The sequence below is a fragment of the Acipenser ruthenus genome, chromosome 1 (assembly GCF_902713425.1).
Source record: "Acipenser ruthenus chromosome 1, fAciRut3.2 maternal haplotype, whole genome shotgun sequence".
In the NCBI taxonomy this organism is placed as follows: Eukaryota; Metazoa; Chordata; class Actinopteri; order Acipenseriformes; family Acipenseridae; genus Acipenser; species Acipenser ruthenus.
In genome coordinates, this window is record NC_081189.1 from 34,930,507 (window position 1) to 34,953,099 (window position 22,593).

Below are 22,593 nucleotides of genomic sequence, written 5' to 3' on the forward strand. Positions count from 1 at the left end.
ACATTCAGATAACAAGCTCTTTAATAATAATAATAATAATAATAATAATAATAATAACAACAACAACAGTTATAGTAGTAATGTTGTTGCAAACTAAATTAAATAATCAGTAGACTACAAATATATAACCTGCTTCAATATTTGACATAGTTGTTTTATTGCATTCATGTATCCTTAGAAATACTGCATTCAAATTACTTTTTTTTTTTTTTTGTAAACGAAATTCATAACCCCACCCCCACCAGTCACACACACTTTTAGAAAGGCTCTGGTGACGTTTCTTCCAGACACCTGAAGCAGTTCAGATATAAAAGTTAAACCCAGGCAACCCCAAACTCCCACAAAAAGTCACCCTGATTTGGGTAAGGGGGTTTGAGCCACCTCCCCACCCCCCGGTAATTTGAGTTCTGTGCATGCATGGGTTGAAGTTACTTTCCCTTTCACAGGCCTCATTAATCCTGTCTCCAAGTGAGATGAATCAGAATGCCTCCATGCAGCTTCTCAACACGTCGGTAACCACTGTTTTTAAAAGAGATAACCAGGGTCAGTGGCCGAAGGCATTGACAGGGAGCCCAGTTTCTCATCTCTTTGCCCCCATTTTTTCAGCAAGGTAAAAACTAAATGAATCTTCTAAAACTAGCAATTAAAAGCTTGGAATGCTCATTCAGCTGACCATACCTGCTCTTGCTGGAAGTCATTTCTTGCTAGTTGTAAAATGTGAGTGCAAACAGAATACAAATGGGGTCCAGTGTGTGGATAACAGGTGCATACATAATGACTTAACCTGTAACAGAACTTTAAACATGTAAAAGAATCCTGCTCTACATGGACCTCTTTATACTGTCTTTTGAGATTTATTTTCCAGATGAAATGTGAAAATGAAGGAACAGTATGATGGCACTGAAACATAGAATCCTAGTAAGCTAAGCTGCTGTGACTAACAATAAGTGACCCTGAGTGCATTTTATTGGAGCAGACTTAGTAGCAGCCTAATTCCCCACTTCCTGTCTCAGGCAGTGATATTATCCTAGCATGGTGTGCTGATCTTCTTTCGTTCAGGAAATTAGGAACTAAACTAAATACTGTGCAGCTTAAAGTGATTGTATCCGTTCTTAGTCTTTGTCATTCAGTGTGCAATTGCTACTGATATCTAATTATGAAGCATAAATCGTAATAAACTGTAACCGAAGATATTTATTTTACTAATTTAATTTGTTCTAATATTTTGTATGATTTCTGATTTGAAACTGGATTTTTTTCATTTTAATAGATATATAGAAATGAAAATATTACACAATCATTGTTAAAACAAATAACACGTGTTCCTTTTAAGGCTTGCTTGCATTCGTAGCTAAATTACTGCATCTCAAAGATGGAACATTTATATTCTGGTAAATAGTGTACATCCCCTTACAGTCTTTAAAAAACCAAGAGCACTTACCTCTTCCTATGAAAGCACTCGGTTTTGTTGTTGCTGTGTGTTCCATACCTTCAGAGCTGTGGCTGTCTGCTTTCGTTAGAGACTGCAATAGCACAAAAGCCTACTGTGTGAGGATCCTTCAGCTAGACTTAGGCCTCATTTTCCTGTCGGAGTGATAGGCCGCCTTTTTTTTTTTCCTTCAATTTGGTTACTGTGGATACTGATGTAATCAATGTCAGTTTTAGATGCAGAGCAGGGTATCTTTGTCCCTACTGCCTCGGGTGCAGTCCTGTTTAGCTCATGTCATTGTATAATCTCCCACCTGAGCATATGCTATGTATGTGTGTGTTTTTATTTGTTAGGGGCTGAGTTTGTGTGTGTAGCAGACAGCTACTCTAGTTACTGTAGCCTTGATTGTTTTGAGGTTGGAAGGTTTGGAGTTAATGGCACTTTTATAAAGCATCCCTTTGAGGAGAGCCCTGCTACCAATGCCACTCCTTTAGCAGCTCATATCAAGGGCTGCATTATTTTCACGGTAAACAATGGCTTATTTCACAGTCTCAAAATAGGTCTTTTAAGATATTTCACGATTTAAACATACTATGTATTAAAGCAAAAAAAATTAAAAAATAATTACATTGTCACATTCAAAATTGATAATTCTCTCGTTATTATACTACAAATGTTCCTTAATATTTAAATGCTTACGTGAAAAACATTATATGCTAAGTAACAAAATATTTAATTTTTTTATGTCCACTTTTTAAAGACATTCTATTGTCACCATCAGTGAATTAAGAAACAAAATAAAAACGTAAATAAATGTAAACATAACAGACACGTGAAATGTCCCCTTCTTGTACTGGACAGAGTTATCTTTAGCAGAAATATTTTCGGTCTTTGATGCAGCTGGTGTCTTTTTGTTGAAGACATTTTAAAGAAATTGTGCAGCTCCTATGCAGTGTGTTCAATCCCTTACCGGAAGCAAAGAAAACCAGCTGCCAGGTTCATAAATTCAGTGCAAGTAACTAGTAGTGTGATAAGGCAAATATCTGTTGTATTTTTTATATTTTTTTTAAAGTAGTAAAACTATGTATATTTGCATGGCAATGGGTAAATTTCACAGCACCTGAAGTCAATTATGCTCCTCCGCTGAACGTTTTGAGCCTCTGGAAAAAAAGAAAAACATATATATATAATCTTGTTAAATGTTTTTATCTGCATGGCAATGCATGCAAGCTCTCCAAGGTATTAAAAGTCATTCTTTCCCTGATTAGTATGCAGACAGGGACATCCCCTCCCCTAAATCACTACGACTGCAGTAATTTGCATTGTCACGGCCCGATTTGTCTTCCTAAATCAGAACTACATGGAAACGCATTTCCTGAGAGGTATGGCCAAAACATCGTGAGGAAAACTGTCATGACTTGTCCATGTAAATACTGTCAAAGGAAGTACCGGGGGAAAAAAATAAAATAATTTCTCTTAAAAATGTATTTTATTCTTTCTACATTATCTAATTGTATAAATACATTAGAATGAATGAAACAATAACACTGTGTTCAGCTTATTTGTTACAGTTGTGTAATAACTATGATTCGTTCCCTTGGCTGCACAAAAGCAGTCCAGTTTTTCGATTTTAAACTTGAATTTTGGTTTTACAGAAAACTGATTGGACATCAACTTGCATCCTTAATTTCCTCATCTTACATTGTTCAGCAATGTATTCACAATGTACTGCATGCATCTCAAGTCAAGGTCACCATGTTTTGAGGTCTGACCAAACATTGGTAACTTCTAATGAAGTCTCAAATGAAAGGTCAATATAAAGATTTGTGTCACTTATCAATGCCTAAAAACAAGCAGTTTTAAAAGGGAACACTTCACTTCAAACTGACTCAGTTTATATAGTTTAGCACCTTTCTCAAATTCATCTTGTGGTCGGTTCCAGTTTCAGAATGTATTATGATGCTATTAAAAAAAAAAAATCTTCTTAAAAGGTGATTCTTTTGTTAAAGACATTACATTTTTAATTCAGAACTCGACCAACACCAAGAAGCAACCAGGTCAGAGGAGGGCACTTGTAATAACATACTAGTGAAGTAAGCATGAAGATATGGAAAATCGTTGGCATTTCAGAGACTGTCCAGCACTTAATACTTTAACTTTATATTAGTATGGTATCAAAGTGCATTCTGAATAGAATATTTTTTTTGGCCCTGTGCATTTTTACCAGTCATGTTTTTGTGCACGTTGTACTGGTTTTACTCAAACGTGATTCCTGTTGAGGTATTTATGAATGGGAATAATAAGAGACATGCACTTCTTTCTTGTTTGATGACCAAGAAAAATAACTGCATTTCTAAAATTTTCAATTATATAAAGGTGTCTAATTTAAAGGTTTGATAAAAACGTTTGTTTTAGTTTTTGCAATTTTATTTTATTTACTAAAATTAGAGTTTCAATTTTTTCATTTTCACTCAGTGCATATTCTATGTGATTTCCATCTTTCACAATATTTAGTCATATAAATAAAGGACAGTTTAGATTAGGTTTATTTATAATGTTACAGGTTTAAATATATACAGTGTTTTTAATTTGACATTTTCTCAAGGAGTGCTAATAGTGGGCCGCAGTGCCTAATGCAGCTGAACAGATGGGCCTCTGGATAAAAAAAAAAAAAAAAAAAAAAACTTTTTGGGAGCCCCAGCTGTGCAGTGTATGGATTACAGAGGTCGACAACAGCATAAGGAAAACAAAACTGATGTCAACGGATGTTATTTTTTAACATCATAGCTGTTTTGTCATGGAAGTTTATGACTGAGTTAATTACATTTGGATGTAAATTTTAATTTGGACTATGAACACACAGTTGCCCTTTTATGAATGCTAACAGTCAGTAATGTATTAAGGTTTTGTGGTTCACAAGCCCATACATTTTACAACATTTAAATTATTTTCAATTTCTGCTTACAACAGTGTTTTTATAACTAAGCATAATATAAGGAGAAGTTTTATATATTTGTTTATTATAATGAATAACTTTTTTTTCTAGTGTTGTAAATGGAAAACCACATTATAACTTCACCAACCTGGATAATCTCATAGACCTCTTGTGGCAGAATGGACTAAGACCAGGTGATTTTTGCTGTACATTTCAACTTGGTTAAAGTGCATAACCTACAGACTATATACATTTACAGGACCAAAGTTTGTTAACCTGGTGGCTTTTAACCTTGCCTGTGTAATATGTGTTTAATTTTGTGTGTTTGATTTTGCCTAGTACTGTATTGTCCTTTTTTCCATGTCTCTGTGTTTCCTAAATTATCCTCACCCCTCAAATTGTCTTCAGGGTTTGTTCTTCAGAATGATGTGTTCTACTGCACAATTCTTTTTCATTAATTTCAGGTTTTGAATTGATGGGGAGTGCCTCTGGTTATTTTACTGATTTTGAAGATAAAAAGCAGGTGGTAGAATGGAAGAACATGGTGGCAGTTATCGCAAAGAGATACATCGGTAAGTTGAACATAAAAATAAAATCAATGATCTTTGTTACAGAAGATAGATCACATGGTTAAGTAAGAATCGTGTACATTTAAAACATGCACTGTACGGTGGCAGCACCCTTACACTAAATGGTTTTTCGAGGTGCTGTTTTTGCAAAGAACAACCTTCTTAACCCGTGTGGCATTTCTAAAAACTCCTTGTCCAGAAAATGTCAGTTCTTTCAATCACATCCATAAGGGCAAGACTTACTTGCAGTGTAAATGTGCTAATGTATTCTCTGAAATTTTATTTAATATTTTGCCATCTACTGAAAAAGTATTTTAAGTCATTAACATTTTAGACATTTATTGGCAGTGCCTTTTGTTATAACATACATTTTGAAACTTTGATTTCAGATAAGTATGGTCTAGAGTATGTTTCCCAGTGGAACTTCGAAACCTGGAACGAACCAAGCAATCATGCTTTTGACGATGTAAATATGACAATCCAAGGTAATACCTGCTGAGACTGCTGTCCTGCACAATACTGCTCTCTAATAAAACCCTATTTCCTACTTCCTAATTTATCACAGCAATACACTCCCTGCCAAATGTCTACATTACTGCACTACTTTCATGAGCCATATACAGTGCATTGGGTTATGTGAACAGGGCTCCAGACTGCGACTGAGTTTTTCTTTTGGCAAGGCGCCACTAGTGCCTGTAACCCCAAAAATGCTACCTCAATATTAATGGGAGCACTATGACTTTGGTCTGTAAATACAAAATAAATACAGTACACCCTCGCTAAAAACGCCCTTCATTATAACGAACCTTCGGCTATAACGAACCTGGCCGCTGGACCCCAAATAAAAAATAGATAATCTAAACACACACTGTCAACATCCCGGTCTGTACGCACGGGATGCCACCTCCGCAGTGAAGTCAGCTCTTTTGTCTTAACTATGCTTCTGAAACGAAAGTGATTTTGTGTTGCAATTAAAGTCGTGAATATACAGTAGGTTATCAAAAAAACACTTTTTTGGCTTGTTAAGCAACCATGCAGCAATGCAAAATTGATTAAAGAAAGAAACGAAAAAAAAGAACTTGAGGATCTGATTAACTTCATGTCAGACTTTTCATGTCGAGATGATTTGGAATAAAAACTCAGTTTGGGATTCTTATGTTGGATTAAGATTTGCTGCACTTTGAAACGATTTGTGTCATTGATTTTGAATAAATGTTCAGCTTCAATTTGGGATTTGTGCTTTCTGTACTGTGTTTTAATTCTTTAACAAACAGGATAAATCAAAGGCAGAATACTGCATACATGAGACGAACAGGTAAGTGTAATTCTACTTTACAATCTCGTCTCATTAACTTACTCCAACAGTTTATCGTTCATTTTGATTGTCCTTTCGCTATAACTAACCACTCAATATAACGAACAAAAGGCTTGGGCCCCGACAGGTTCATTGTAGCGAGGGTGTACTGTATTAATAAGAAATAAAAAGAAGATGGTATATCACAGGTTTCAAACTGAAGTGCAAGGACAGTAACAATCTTATCGAATACAAATTTGTGGAAGTCCAGAGGTGTTGTATTAACACCAGCAGAAAATGAAATACGGTTACCCCAGTTTCATGCAACAGGAGTGATGGTGACCAAACATGTGTGAGCACAGTTGCTTTCTGAAATTTAGAATAAAAACAAAACAAAAATAAAAATGTGCTATGGGTTGTGTGTTGCACACGTACCGTTAACAAAATATCCAGAAAACCCCAAGAATTGGGGGAAATTTTATATATATATATATATATATATATATATATATATATTGTAACCGGTCGGCACTCACGGTCGTTCGTTTGCCCCTTTGAAAGCAGACCCAGGTCACAGGAAATGGAGTTTTAAGTGCAGTTGCACTATTTAATACACAAATAAAACACAAACAAAAATAAACACCTAGCTCCTTGTTGGAGCACTGACTATACAGACAGGTCCCTGACTAGCTCGCAGGACGGCTAAGCCGTTTATCTGCCAAACAGCCACCAAACCACACAGGTTTAACACAAAAACAAAAAGGTTTTTACACTACCTTTTCTTAATACACTTGAGCACACAGTCAAACAGGCTTCCATACACACCAACAGCCCTGAACAGCCTGGCTGCTTCCTTTATATACCCTGGCTCTAATTTACAATGATCACCAGGTGCAGGGGATAATTACTAATAAAACAATTAACAAAACAATAAAACTATTAAACAAAATGTTTTCTGCAGGGAGGATATTAACCCCCTCCCTGCTATGTTACAATATATATATATATATTATTATTATTTTTTTATTTTTTATAAACGACAGTAAAAAAAAGGTCACCATACCAAGCTTTATGAAATCCAACAAAACCTTAGTTGTCTTTCTCCAGTCAAATCGTAGGGTGCTTAAATAAAGTTTTGAGTCAACACAAAGTTGTTTTTTTTTTTGTTTTTTTTTCACCTGTGGCATCTTCTTTAGCAGCCACATCTATGCCAGATATAATAGATTTGATTATATTGTTTACCATCAGGAGTTTGACTATGATTTAATTGCACAGCTGTTTTTTTTTGCCTAGTTAGATGATGAGCTGATATGTCTTCGGCAATTCAAGACTTTATCGTAATGAAAAACAGTTATCCCTAATATATCAAGCACAGCAAGCTGTTGCAGGGAAAAGGGAGTTTATTTCTCAGAAATACTTGGGACTGTAATTAGGAGGTATACACCTAGCCTGACACCAGTAGCCAGAGTTAATGTGTTACTAAAGGAACTGCTGAGAGAAAAACATGTTTTCGTTGTAGTCATCAGCTGCATAGATTAACCATTCAGCAGAATAGGCAATAAACAAGTGAGTACAAACTAAGTTACTGTTTTACTGTCACGTCAGTGTCATAGCAAGTTGTTGTACTTTAAGTAGTTGAATATGGTAGCAACCAACTTGCCCCTAAAGTGGCATCCAGCAATTGTATTTGGTGACTTTTTTTTGTTTTGTTTTGTTGGCTTGTCTGGAGCCTTGGTAATGCACAGTGCTTCTTTACTCTGCTGTGAGTTCATACATAAAAAAAAACAGGTTTTACAGAATGATTGTAGTACAGTTTCAGTTTTATATTGCACCTTTTACAGCAGTGTCATCTCAAAATGCTTTGGAGGCAACCCGTGCAGATGTACAACCCACTATGTAACTAGCTCCGAGTGGAAACCTTGAGATAATGTGAAGTAGTTACTGTGGATCAAGACTAGAATGCCTCCTAGAAAGATATTGTACAATTAAACCCCTGTATCTCCAATGGATCATTGCATGAAACATATGCTTCCATTCACTATTGGGACACTGGTTGGGACCAGCAGTCGCATTTAATATTTCAAGTTTGATCTCCAAGAAAAGCTTCATGGGGTGCATTGCCTTACTGACATGCGAGTCCCAGGTTGTAATACTGTAGATCAGTCCTGTATGTGGGCCTGTGACACAGATGGCTGTGTGGTGACGTCAGGCCAGATGCAGGAACGTAAACAGACAAGGCAGTACTGCGGTGCAAAGGCACGACGGCTCTGTGTTTATTTAAACACAAAAACAAAATAAAAGGTTGTACCAAAAACAATGCTCATTGAGCAAAATAAATTAATAAACAAAAACAAGTCAAAACAAAACAAAATGAAAGTAAAAACAACTGCTATAGAGTGCTGGAAGCTGCAGCACCGTATTTGTTTAGTTAAGATTATTTTGTGTTCGTGACTATGTTCCTGCATCTGACCTGACGTCACCACACAGCCATCCGTGTCACACGTGTGTTCATCGTGGGATCACCAGCGCCTCCTGGACTCAGGCCAGAAAGGGTACTGCAGGTGCTTAATTTTTCTTTTTCAAATTACTTTGTGGTGTGTGAAGAGGAGGATGGGAAGAAAGAGTAAGGGGAAACAGCAGCTGAGGCAGTAACAGCGGCCAGTGCCCAGCTGGGATAACTACTTCCGCTTGGTGGAGGCCTCGAGCTGGTGCCAGGTCTGTGAGGAGTGGGGCCATTTCATCCTAAGCTGCCCTCTCTTGCCCGATCAGGAGGAGGGACGACCAGAGGTCAGCTGGGAGGCCTACCTCGGAGAGATCGAGGCTTAGAACCTATGCTCTGTCTGCAGAGAACGGAGCCACTTTGTGGTCAGGTGCCCCGCCCTCCAGGAGGAGGAGGAGAGGGAGCACCGTGTCCGGGCGGGAGGATTTATGGCCAGCTGTATCCTCATAGGGCTGAAGCAGGAACTAGAGCCCAGAAGGTGGAAGCCTGTGCGTCCACCACCAGAGAGATGTCATGGGCCGATCTGGAGTCCGATTGAGGGAGACTGCCCATGGACCGAAGATGGATCACCCGGGGCTGCAGAAGCCGCACCGCCACACAAGGGAGACAACGGGCCGGACTTTAGTCCGACTGAGGGAAACGGCCTGTTGTGTCCACCTCCACCGTCAGGAGCAGAGCAGCAGGAGCTGCCTTTGCCTCCACCACAACCACTCCCAGGAGCAGAGCAGCAGGAGCTGCCTCTGCCTCCACCACCAGGAGCTGAGCAGCAGGAGCTGCCTCTGCCTCCACTGCCAAGAGCAGAGCAGCAGGAGCTGCTTCTGCCTCCACCACCTCCACCACCAGGAGCAGAGCAGCAGGAGCTGCCTCTGCCTCCACTGCCAAGAGCAAAGCAGCAGGAGCTGCCTCTGTCTCTACCACCAGGAGCAGAGCAGCAGGAGCTGCCTTTGTCTCTACCGCCAGGAGCAGAGCAGCAGGAGCTGCCTTTGTCTCTACCGCCAGGAGCAGAGCAGCAGGAGCTGCCTCTGCCTCCACTGCCAAGAGCAGAGCAGCAGGAGCTGCCTCTGTCTCTACCGCCAGGAGCAGAGCAGCAGGAGCTGCCTCTGTCTCTACCGCCAGGAGCAGAGCAGCAGGAGCTGCCTCTGCCTCCACCGCCATCCACAGGAGAGGAGCAGGAACTGCCTCTGCCTCCACCGCCATGGGAGGACTGCCAGGATAAAGTGGAGCTCCCATTGCGTCACCACACAGCCATCCGTGTCACAGGGCCGTTTAAGTAACGAATGAAGAAAAGAAAATCTTAAAAAGCATTGTTGTGAAAATGTGGTTCAGCTAAATTTGCTGCTCACGCAAAATTATATCTTGGGAACAGGAGGTATAGAGTTAAAACAAAGTCCATTCAGATGTTTAGAATCCACCTTAAACCATTCATAAATTCTTATCTTTTAGTCTGTGAAGTAAGCTGGGCATTCTTTCTGAGTAAAGCACTGTATTAGGATCCACTAGACGAAGTCTAAAAATGCACTACTAAAGGAAATTTATAGAAAAATAGGTCAGAAAAATAGCAAGCCAATTCACTTTCCATTTTATATGTGTCTTTTGATGAACCTTAATTAGTTATTTTCATGCACATACGTCTAGATTTAGTACAGTTGGCACTGTTTAATAGGGACAATTTGGGAGAAGTAAAAATATCCGGAATAAGCGGCTGTGCCAATTAAACGAGAGGCATTTTTTTGTTTCTAAATGAAATAGTCATTAAATGTTAAATACATCATTTAAAATACGAGTCATTTTTTTTTTTTTATTCCTTAACTAAATTATTTGCTGTTTTTTATTTCTACATGCAAAATAATGCTTTCTTGGTTCATCATTTGAAAATCCTGTATCCCAATTAAACAAAGTGTTGTCCCAATTAAACAACATAAATAGCAGGTATGTTTAATTTAGTGCATTTATTTTCTTTTTTCTTTTTTTCTTCTCTGTGTCTTCAGGGTTCCTTAACTATTATGATGCCTGCTCTGAAGGTCTGAAGGAAGTCAGCCCCTTCCTTCGCTTTGGGGGTCCTGGGGATTCCTGCCACTCACCCCCACATTCACCTTATTGCTGGGCCATGCTTAGCCACTGCTTTAATGGGACCAACTTCTTTACTGGAGAGACTGGCGTGCGACTGGACTACATTGCACTGCATAAGAAGGTGAGATGCTTTCAGCATGCATGGCTTTCCTGCATCTTTGTCACACACTAGTAACTTTTACTAACCATTTCTTGGTTGCTGTCCTGTGCTAGGGAGTTCAGTTTTAACTCCTCTGTTATAAAACTTTTTTAAATGTCTTCAGTAGTATTAAAAATACTAAGCCACACTGATTTACACTGTAGGAGTAGTATAGGGCAATGGGTTCCTTGAGGGTTTAAAGCAATCGCCTCCATTTTCCATAACTTTTTTTAGGACAGATTTACAAAACTTTTTCTACAGTGCTTTTTTTTATCACTGGTCAACTAGGGGTAGAAACATCTAGTTCTGCTTTAACCAAGCCCTTAACTAACTAGTTTTTTTGTGTTAATAATTTCTAGTTTAATAACATTACAGGTTATACTCCATTTAACGATTAATTGACACCACATTTTTTATTACAACGGTGAAAGCCATTGTGTGCTTTTTTTTATGAACCATGTTAATTGCACATTTCACAAAGCTTACAATTAAAATTAAAAAAATGTAACCACATGGTATGTGCAAACAGGTCAGTGTATGTTAAAATCCCAAGCCGAAATACGACCCCATCGGCTTGGGGTTAAATTAAATTTTTAGATAGGCGAAATCTTGTCGTGTTTGGCTTGGAGTTGTCTTGCGAATTATCCCATCGAGGCAGGGCCGGATTAAAGGACATGGGGGCTCTATGCTAACCCATATTTTGGAGGCCCTATGCATATTATGGGGCCCTATGCATATTACTACTTGAATCGCTGAGAATTTACATATTTTTCGCGGCTAGGTAATGGAATAAAATTAGGATTTCGTGGATATTTCACAGACTTGTTTAAACATTAAGTAAACCTAAGTAGATAATATTTCAGAGCACTATAAAAGCCTAAAAATAGCAGTACAGTACTTCCTTACTAAAACAGAGTGCTGTCATTTGTTAAAGCCAAGCATGTAACATCCACCAGCATTTGCTGCTGACATTCTCTGTCTCTGTATTGTGACTTGCCCATACATTGAGACTGCACATTTTGCATCCACTGAATTGGTTGGAAGTGGTAAGCCAAACTTTGCCAAGTTATACAGATGTGGAAATCAATTAGACAGTCCCAAAACTCAGTTACCCAAGGGGATCTGACATTCTTTAATAAAGTCTATATATGCAGCACGTTCGTTGCCATGTTGTTAGTCCCATCCAGGAATTTATTTTATTAGTACCGAGTCAAAAGAAAGAAAACGTGCTATTCGGGTCTAAAATTCCAACTGTTTAAAAAGTAAGCAGCGGGTTGTTTGAAGCGAGGTGTCTGTGCTGGATCGTACCTGTAGTACTGATTTAACTTGGATACAACCGACAGGGATACTTTTTATCTGCACTGACTTTCAAGTTTGTTTTCTGAAGGCTGTTATTTGTTTTACGTTCTGTTTAGCAGCCTCTGTAGTATTCTTTTGTTTTAATTTGTGATTCTGAAGCTAAGTAGCGAACGATCGCATTTTCTGCAAAGTCACACTGCAAGATGTGCAAAACAATTTACCTCCATCTGCATGTAAAGTTTATTTGGGAAATTTCTTGACACGATCCTCAGCCGAAATATACTTTGCTTATGTGCTGTGTTGTCCATTTTTGGTATTTTACCTCCATTGCTGAAAACTAGATTTTAGCTACCTAAATCCAAATAACAATGCAACACTGACATTGTCCCACCTTCTACTGTACAGGACAGGTCACAGAAAATCCAGTACAGCCGCACTGATAGGTTGATTTAAAACTTTGTTGTCATGTGAACAGTAAACAAGAAAGTTAACTGCTTTGGAGTATTTTTTTATTAGAGTGTTATTTGTCTAAGGACTTTATTATTATTATTATTATTATTTATTTATTTATTTATTTATTTATTTATTTATTTGCCTAAGAGCAATTCACACAGGACGGCGAATGAATAAAAATAAAAGCCTATCTATAGAATTAAGATACGTAGTTTGCGTCGCTTGCGGTGTGCAGTAGTTCGTTTAAATTAGGTTTCTTTTTTTTCTCTCTGTACTAGTCCGGTATGCATTGGCCCCTAAAGAGGTGAATTTTGCGGTGACCCCTCAATGTCTGTGAAATTGCGAATTAGGTAGACCCATGCCTATGCCAAGCCATATGTTGGGGGCCACCTACATGCTCACTCTTCCACAACAACCAGGGTACCCAAGGTTTGAGGCTTGTTAAACTATGTATGCCTTTATTGCCTTGTACCATACGACAGAAAGTATATGCAAGTGATAATAATTAAATCTCACTGTTGTTAATGATCATTTTAATTTACATTCAAACATCTGTGGGAACATTGAACTCAAAGTGATGCAATATGGATCACAGACATAAAAAAAAAAAGCTTCAGTCCCAGGCAGTGAAGTGCAAAAGCATTAGCAATTGCATAATATAACATCCACTGGGGTTAGTGGGTCAGTGGTTGTGATAGTGTACCAGAAAGTCCAGCCGCTATTATATATACAGTAGCAGCAGAATTATATATAGAGTATAGCAAAACAAAAACCTACGCTTTGCATTCAACAGTCTAGTTTAACACAAAAGGGAATGCATTTTCTAACTGTCCTTTTACTTCTTTTTTTGTTTTTAATTTGTGGTTAGCTATAAAAGGAGAGAAACAAACACTATGGACTTAAACCCATCTTGCCGGCTGCAGACATCCACATTTGAATTTCCTTCAGCCTCCCACGTTGTACACATTTACCTTTTTACCTGCCTTTTTTTCTAAAATTCCAACCCCCCCTAATTAAAAAGGAAAGTTTCTAAAATGTAAAGAGGCATACTGTGCACATTTGAGACAGGAAAGGTTTTTAAATTGGCCCTAAAACTGAAATAAATTAATGTGTAAATTGAGCCTGATTCATATATTTTATCCTGCAGACTGATGCCTCTAAGATAGGACTAGGGACGGATCTTTCCAAGGAGGTAGAGGGCGTGGGGCATTTGGTGTTGTACATTCATTAGTAGGAAGTGGCTTGCGTGAGAGAATCAGAGACCAGGTATGCTGCAATCGAGAAGGAATGCCTAGCCGTCATAGAAGAAAAAAAAATTAACAGCAAGCAAGCTTCTGTGCGCCTCTCTTCCTGTGTATGTGGGCCAGGCTGGCCGCCCACATGCAGTTTTTGTAAAATGTCCCAAACAAACTGGAACCTCATATGGGCCCCAATTCTGATGGGGCTCTACACCATAGCATAATTTGGTTATAGGTTAATCCAGCCCTGCATCAAGATGCAGAAAATTTGCTTTACCCGAAGCCAATCTGAAGAAGATCCGATCATCCTTTCATGTCAAAGTGAGACTAGTTTGTATTGCCCTTCTGAGTTTTCATAAAAGTGAGTTAATGCTGTAATAAATACATTGCAGACCTTTTCAGGCTTTTTTTCTGAGAACGTGTCAAGTATAGATAATGTTTTTAATGATCAGTTTTATGAAAAACAGTACTCACTGGAACAGAATCCTTGATATCTGTATCCGGGTCGTCAGTTCCAAAGCAGGAACCGGGTACTCGCTTTCAAAGGAACCAGTTCGCACATCTCTAGCGTTGTGTAGCAACAATGATTTCCACTTTTGGGCATCCGGTTTCTTGGCTATCTATATGAATTTGTAGCCAGACGTTTCAATTTAAGCCACATGCTGGCTGTTTTGAAGGTTTGTGATATGAGAAAAATGCTGCTATAATTAGTGGATTTGAGATTGAGTTAACATGCATTTGTTTGCAGGGTGGAGGTAGTTCCCGTCACATACTGGAACAAGAAGTAGAGACGACCCAAGAGATCCAGAAGCATTTCCCTGGATATAAGCCGGTCCCACTTTACAACGATGAAGCTGATCCCTTGGTCGGATGGTCAAAGCCACAAGTCTGGAGGGCAGATGTGACCTATGCATCTATGGTGGTAAAAGTAAGTGGTATAATCGGTGGGGAAAAAACTCCAAATACATATTGCATCTCCAGAGCGAGTTCTTAAACAAAGTGATACATATATTAATGGTTCTAGTTGTGTGATTACAACTGAGGCAACTTGATACTGGGTATCGCACATTCTAAGTCATATTTTGCAAACCTAAATATATGTGTGTTGATTGATGACTGCTGATCATTTTTCACTTGGCGCGATCATGTGATACCTCCCTATTCAGTATAAAAGATTTATACAAAAACTAATACTGAATAAAACTGAATCCATTGAAGCAAAATCAACAGCTAATATTATAAGAAGAGAGAGAGAAAATGTTTACTATTAAAAAATAAATAAATAAATAAAAATGATAGTTTAAAAAAAAAAATAATTGAGCAGACCTTGTTGGACCGAATAACCTGGAAAATAAAATCATATTCTAATCAAAGTTGCTATACATAGCTGACATCATTATGGAAAATTACACCAAACTGCCTTGGTAGAGCAGCATGTGAGATTGACACAGCCAGTATAAAATCACATATTTTCATAATTGCTCTGTAGTACTGCCCTCTGTGATGCCTAACAAATCTGACCAATACTGTTCCATAGAGATGCACATTGAATATGCGAACCCATCAGAACAAAGTTAGGAAATACAAGAGAAATGTTATAAATATGTAGAACAAAGATTCTGTTAATTAAGCCTAGCTTGTCTGCGCAGATTTTTTGCAATAGTTGCTTCGAGGGTGAACGAAGGACAGTCTTTCCTAGAGTAAGATTGCATTACTTGTAAAGTATGTTCTGAACACATTCAGTACACTTTTTATAAAATATTGCTTATTTTGTTAGAAATGGTGCACAAATACCTTCAATGTCAATAATGAATAAAATTATATCTAATTTGTTTAACCCAGTTTCAACTCAGCATACACAATAGTGACGAAGGAACATATTCATACGCTGCCTGACTAAGCTTCAGTTCCCAAATATGCACTGTCATCATGTGTTGTTTATACTGTTGCATTTAAGTAAAGGAACTGCCCTTCAGTTTTAATGGTTTTAAAGTAAACGTAACCATTGGCATACCCTGATTTGGCAAAACATATTTTTTGTCAGTGTTTGTTCACTTTTAACATTGATAAAGGGGATATCCAAAATGTTTGTCTAAAGGTTGTTCGTGTCATGCGGTTTGGGGATGAAATTGTAACACTGGTTTGTTTTTAACTTGTATGTGGTGTATAAACCTGTCTTGTTTCAGTAGTGGCCGACTTAAGAAGTGGTGAAGGAATAGTAAACAGCAGTATGGATGTTAATTATAAACCATGTGCTTTATTAGCAAATATTACACAAGGTCAAATTAGGTACGTGATCGACACATGACCATTTTCGTATTCACATACAACTCGGCAAGTTTTTTATTGTGTTGCTACAAGTTTTCAAATGCCATGGTGTAAGTGTGTCTGTGCTGGGACCTTGAATGCATTTAAGTGGGGTCATCACGAATGCTAGTTCCCAGCCTAAAATACTGTAACCATGTTTGATCATAAATAAAAATCCCAACATCTACTGTATTTAATATTGACACAGGGACTGAGGAGGGTATTGGAATGAAAAATGATGATGTAAAAATAATAAAGTAATATGGCCATATGTATAGTTACCTATTATGGTGGAGGGTGGTATGTAAAATCAAAATCATGAGTCAACAGCCATGTGTGTATACTGTACACGAAAGATTATTTATAGAGAGAGAGCTTAAGTAAATAAATGTTTATTGAACACACAACAAACATGGTCAAAACCAAAACAAACTCCTACCTCTTGGAGGACTAACTAAACAGTAAATGTTCTCTGTCTAATAAACAGGGCAGCTAAGCTGTTTTCCTGTCACACCTTCTTACATTTGCACTTAGTATATTATTTTTATTTTCCCCACACGGACCATGTCTCCTTGCTCTCCTTCCTTGATCTCTGTTACAGGCAGGGTTTTAATAGTTAAGTCAATTATGTTAATCAGTAACACCTGTTACCCATTACCTTTTTAATTGACAGTCATTTATATGAGAATTCATTTAATATAAATATCCTTCTTGCAGACCCGACACAGAACTTGAAGTTTAGTGCTGACGCGCACTTTTAATAATACCAAAAATAAACAAAACAAAAACGAAACCTAGTTCTCTTCGAGCCCTAACTATACATTTCCGGAACCTACCTAAATAACCGGACAGGTAAGCTGTTTACCGGTTGACAAAACAGAGCACACAGTTTCACAATTAGTACACATAGTGTTTAAAAAAAAAACAAACAAAAAAAAAAAAACCCACGAAAAACAAAAGGCTTCACACATTACTTTTGAATACGATTGAGCACACTGTCAATAGGACTTCTTCACACAGTAGAGCCCAGAAGAGACTAACTGCTCTCCTTAAATACTCTGCACCTGGCTCTAATTTACAATAATAGCCAGGTGCAAGTGGTAATTAACAATTAAATACATTAACAAGTAATAATCATTTTCACTTGGAGCCATCCCCCCTCCCCCCCTCCCCCTACAGTGCTACACTGCCTCCCCCTTGTACGTAGCACACACAGCCATACCAAGGCCACCTCCCCCCCCTAAAACACAACCACCCACCCTTAGAGTTCCATCTTCTCCCAATCCTTTGGGTGGGCTTGAGGATGGGTTGGTCCCTCCGGCACTTCATGGCAGGGACAGCGACCCGGCGACTAGGGACCCAAACACGGTGACAGGTGTGCAGACCGGTGAGCTGGCGGGAGCAGCAACAGGCAGAGGCTCGAGGCTTGGCCATGGTGGAGTGACCTCTGAACAGCCAGGGGGGAGCACAGCAACAGGCAGGGGGAGCCCAAGCGACGTCTGTCCACCGCAACGCAACGTCTGGGGCTTCAGGGCAAGCGGAGCAGGGGACCAGACAAGGGACTGCGCCTGATGGTGCTCCGGCCTGATCTCTAGACCCAGCAGCTGGAGGTCCGGGCACTCTGGCAGGGTGTCCGAGAGCACAGGGTGAGGGACCGCACCGACCTGTGCTGGACGTGCTTTCTGGGGTGGTAGTCGGTCTGTGGTGGAGGCACCTTCATCACCTCCTCCCCCTTGTCTGGTGCTTGTCCCTCTGGAGCTGCAGACAGCGGTGCTTGTCCCTCTGGAGCAGCAGACAGCGGTGCTTGTCCCTCTGGAGCAGCAGACAGCGGTGCTTGTCCCTCTGGAGCAGCAGACAGCGGTGCTTGTCCCTCTGGAGCTGCAGACAGCGGTGCTTGTCCCTCTGGAGCTGCAGACAGCGGTGCTTGTCCCTCTGGAGCAGCAGACAGCGGTGCTTGTCCCTCTGGAGCTGCAGACAGCGGTGCTTGTCCCTCTGGAGCTGCAGACAGCGGTGCTTGTCCCTCTGGAGCTGCAGACAGCGGTGCTTGTCCCTCTGGAGCTGCAGACAGCGGTGCTTGTCCCTCTGGAGCTGCAGACAGCGGTGCTTGTCCCTCTGGAGCTGCAGACAGCAGTGCTTCTCCCTCTGGAGCTGCAGACAGCGGTGCTTCTCCTTGCGCTGGAGACAGCGGGGCTTGTCTTGCCGACTCCCACTTCTGGAGCAGCAGCTCCAGCTCTGTTGGCTCCCGCTCCTTTATTTCCAATGGGGGCAACCCCAGCTCCTGTCTTTGCCTCTTGATCTCCTCCCTATGTCTGCAGTTTCTTTCCTCTTGTTCCACAGTATTTTTTCTTTTTGTTAGATCTTTTAGATCTTCCATTTTGATTTCTGGGTCTCTAGGGGCGCCCACGCCCCCTTTAAATGACAGACCCGGGCTCCCGAGTGGCACATCAGGTAAAGGCACTCCGCATGAAGTGCCTTGAATAGCCTTGAGGTCGCCGGTTCGAGTCCAGGCTGTTCCATTGCCAACCGTGGATGGGAGTTCCCAGGGGGCGGCCCACAATTGGCCGAGCGCCGACCGGGGAGGGGGGAGGGCTTAGGTCAGCCAGGGTGTCCTCAGCTCACCGCACACCAGCAACCCCTGTAGACTGGCCGCGCACCTGCGTGCTTGCCTGTAAGCTGCCCAGAGCTGCGTTGTCCTCCAGTGCTGTAGCTCTGGGTTGGCTGCGTGGTGGGCCTGCAGGCACACACACAAAGTCCATTCTCATTAAAACTAACTTGGATTATTCCTGATACTACACATTTTCTACATGGTCCCGGACAAATTTAGCAGTTGGTTATTGTAAAGTACTTCTTATAATAAAAAAATCCCCCCCACACCCTAGTTCGAACAGCTGAGTGTAAATGACATTCGGAATGTTTTAACTTACATCCAGATTAGTGCCTCTACTGTATTTTAGTGCTGTTTTGGGTCTACAGATCCTATGATGCATTTTGAGTTGCCGCAGTTATCACGCATCAATGCCATTCCATGAAGCAGCGCAAAAATGTGGACAAAAGCAGTGGATAATGCACAGCCGCACAAGAAAAAGTAAACGGTAAGAGCAAACACTGAGGGCACAAGCAGACAATATGGACCATTTGGGTAATGTGGCCTATACAGATGTAATAGCGCCCTTATACTTCAATTACAGAACAATTAATTATGTTTTTAATTTGTTTTTAACTGTATATTTATTTATTTAGTTTATGTATCCTTCCACATAAGCACTCTAAAATGAACGTTCTACAAAATATAGTACTACATTATAACAACGCTGCCTAGGAGCTTCTCTGTAAAATTAGTGTACAAAACTGCGTTTTTAAAACTGTATACAGTTTTTTATTTGAATAACCTGAGAACAAAGATTGAAAAAATAGTGTTTGTTTATTATTATTATTATTATTATTATTATTATTATTATTATTAGTCTTTTCCTTGGTAATATTTCTAGATATTGAGCAGTTATTAAAAATGCTTCCAGGAAAGTTCCCTTGTAATTGGACAGTAGAAGAAGTTTGACCTTTTGGAAGTGGTGTTGCTAGCTGAAGATGGTACGTGACCAGGTTTTGCTTTGCTCTTTCATTGATGGCTCAGTAACTTTTAAGGCTACTTTCAAATCGATGACCAGTCACAGACATTATTTCCCTGCTTTGTAAACCAGTGTTGGACAATAACTGGAATGTCGTGGACCTAACTGTATGATTTGTATAGTGACGGCTCAAACCTGCAGCAATATTCTTTTTTGCCATCATGGTACCAATTGTATTTTTTCCTGATGGCCTGCAAGTATACCAGGTATTTGTATCGCTCACATTGGTTGGATCTAGACCGGTTCATGGATAAAGATAGGAAGCTGGCGGATTCTTCTGACATTTCATTATATATTTCTCCAGTGACTTGATGGGGCAGTTTGGATCACCAGGGCACTCATTCTCCCTCGGAAGTTCAATTTTAAAGTGTGCGAGGTGTTATGATTTTTTTGTATCTTCATTGAAACAAAGACTTGCAAACTTCAAAACAATTTCAACAGTTTAGATCAGGAAAGCATTATGAGGTAATTCTCTTGAGCCTTCTCTGCCTGTCTGTCCAAAATGTATTTGTATGTCATACCACAGGTCATACAATAGGCCTTGTGGTGTTTGTATATAAAACATTAGAAGGCTTTAGTTCTGTCAGGTCTGATCCAGTAATGACAGGGGGTTGCATGTTCTCATCCTTGCATTCTCTCTTGGGCTGTTTTGCTATTGAGGTAAAGACATTATTATATGTATTTGTTTGCAGTACAGAGGGCTTGATAAACTTCTGTGTATCCCAGTTCTCAAAAAAATATAACTGTGTAATGTACTGTTGTCCCACTTTATTTTGACTGCTGTGCAAAATTTAAAGTCTGACAAGTGTTTTCCTCAGAATTGTGTTTTTATTATTATTATTGAAAAACATTTGCCAAATCTGTTTTCTGCGGTTTTATTTTTTATTTTTTTCTATTTCAATTAAATCAAGTTGCTGTTTTGATAACCATGTCCAGCACTAGTAGTAGTAGGTTTTTCAGTTTGTCTGACTTTACTCCTCTCTGTACCACTTACAGGGTCGTTGGACATCTCAGAGGTGCTCGTATTATTTTCCAGGAAGTTTTGACTTACCATTCTTGTAATATTGTTTGATTTGTTTTTGTGATGCGGTCACAGACATTCTAAGGCCCAGAGCCCCCTAGCCCTCTGTCTTTTTTCTGCCTTTCCATTTTTTTTTGGCCACCAGCTGTCACTGCTGAGGGCATATACAAATACTTCTACAAATCAAAGCACTTAACTCATATTTTAATAACCATAGTCTTACCTTACTAATGCAATGGATGTGCCTGTTTTTGTGAGCAAAGTTCTGTGAAGTCGGGTGTAATGTTTATCAGCTTTAGCCTCAGGTCAGGTTCAGCATTCATCCTGCTTCTGTATTTGGACTTGAGGGCGACAAGTGATGAAAATCCCGTCTCGCACATGTACGTAGTAGCAAATGGAATCAGAAAATGCACTGCTTTGTCTGGGTACAAAACTCCAATAGGGAATGTCTTTTAAATTCTGACCTTAATTTTTCATCACAAGAAAGCTCCAACTAGCACTCTTGTGCCTTAGTGGAGAAGCTAGGGGGCAGCTCACTGATTTCAATGTTGAGTGGGTTACGAATCCTGTTGTTGGGTTCGGCTTCAACTGGAAAGTAATCTTCAGACTGTTTCTTGATAGCAACAAGATGTTCTTCGATGTCATTTTTTATTTTGTTGTCAAAAACCAGTTCATTTTCAGACAGTAAACCTTCCAATGTTGGAAATGCGCTGAAGTCATCCGTCTTTACGCGACTTGCAATCAAGTCAAGTTTTTATCATTGCACTGATTTTGTCTTGCACTTCCAATATATTCACTGAAACTCCCTGCAGCCCCACGTTCAGCTCATTTAGACGTGTGAATATACTGGAGAGGATGTCTGTTAGAAATAGCTGTATTTCTGAGCGTAGCTCAAACAAACGAGTAAGTACTTTGCCTCTTGACAACCACCGTACTTCTGTATGAAGAAGAAGTTGGACATGGGCATGGGCCATTGCATTGCACAGTACACTAAAAATGTGAGAATTCATAGATCGAGCTTTTATGACATTAACAGTCTTCACAGCAGAGTCCAAAACGGCCTTCATTTCCACTGGCGTTTTCTTGACAGCTGGTGCCTCTGGATGAATGCTACAGTGCACCCATTTCGCATTAGGTGCCACTTTGTGGAAACGAGCCATTACCCCACTATGTCTTCCCGTCATTGCTCGTGCACCGTCAGTACATACTCCGACACAACATTGCCAATCAATACCGTGTTCCTTCACAAACTCATCTAATAACTGAAAAATATGTTCTGCGGTTGTTCTTGTTGGCAGTGAACGACAAAACAAAATATCTTCCAGTACTTTCCCTTCCCACTCATACCTGATGTATACAAGAAGATTCGCAAGGTTAGCGACATCAGTGGTCTCATCTAGTTGCATTACAAAATACCTACTGCTGTTCACACTTTTCACAAGAATGTCTTTAACATTAGCTGCCATATCATGAATTCTGCTGGACACAGTGTCATTTGAAAGAGGCACACAATCTAACTGCTTTGCCGTCTTCTCGCTGCACATTATAGACACAAGTTCTTCCCCAATAGTGTGTGGTTTCCCTTTTTTGGCGCTTCGAAGGCTGGCATGATATGAAGCTTCCAGGGCCTTTACATTTACTGTTACATTAGCAAACAAACTTGCTTTCCCTTGTTTCAGGTTTATCTTTGAAAGCAGCATGTTTTGTCTCCAA

General features: G+C 39.7%; 2 protein-coding genes across 5 annotated transcripts in view; one reads left to right on the plus strand and one right to left on the minus strand.

The window, feature by feature from the left end:
* LOC117421352 (sulfate anion transporter 1-like) overlaps positions 1 to 7,052 on the minus strand; it is a 29,349-nt gene extending 22,297 nt beyond the window's left edge. The window contains exons 1-3 of one of the 3 annotated variants that reach the window (XM_034035650.3): positions 7,004 to 7,051; positions 2,550 to 2,589; positions 1,442 to 1,523 (exon numbers count right to left, since the gene is read on the minus strand). The gene's annotated coding sequence lies outside the window, so the exon portion shown is untranslated. Of the gene's footprint in view, positions 1 to 1,441; positions 1,524 to 2,549; positions 2,590 to 7,003 lie in introns of all 3 variants that reach the window. The other 2 variants (XM_059024192.1, XM_059024189.1) reach the window with 2 other exon arrangements.
* LOC117409492 (alpha-L-iduronidase) overlaps positions 1 to 22,593 on the plus strand; it is a 56,170-nt gene that overhangs the window by 24,456 nt on the left and 9,121 nt on the right. For both annotated transcript variants that reach the window (XM_034923263.2, XM_034923271.2), the window contains exons 3-7: positions 4,476 to 4,558; positions 4,829 to 4,936; positions 5,323 to 5,418; positions 10,716 to 10,918; positions 14,675 to 14,854. In XM_034923263.2, the coding sequence (XP_034779154.2) occupies positions 4,476 to 4,558; positions 4,829 to 4,936; positions 5,323 to 5,418; positions 10,716 to 10,918; positions 14,675 to 14,854 (670 nt within the window). The remainder of the gene's footprint in view (positions 1 to 4,475; positions 4,559 to 4,828; positions 4,937 to 5,322; positions 5,419 to 10,715; positions 10,919 to 14,674; positions 14,855 to 22,593) is intronic.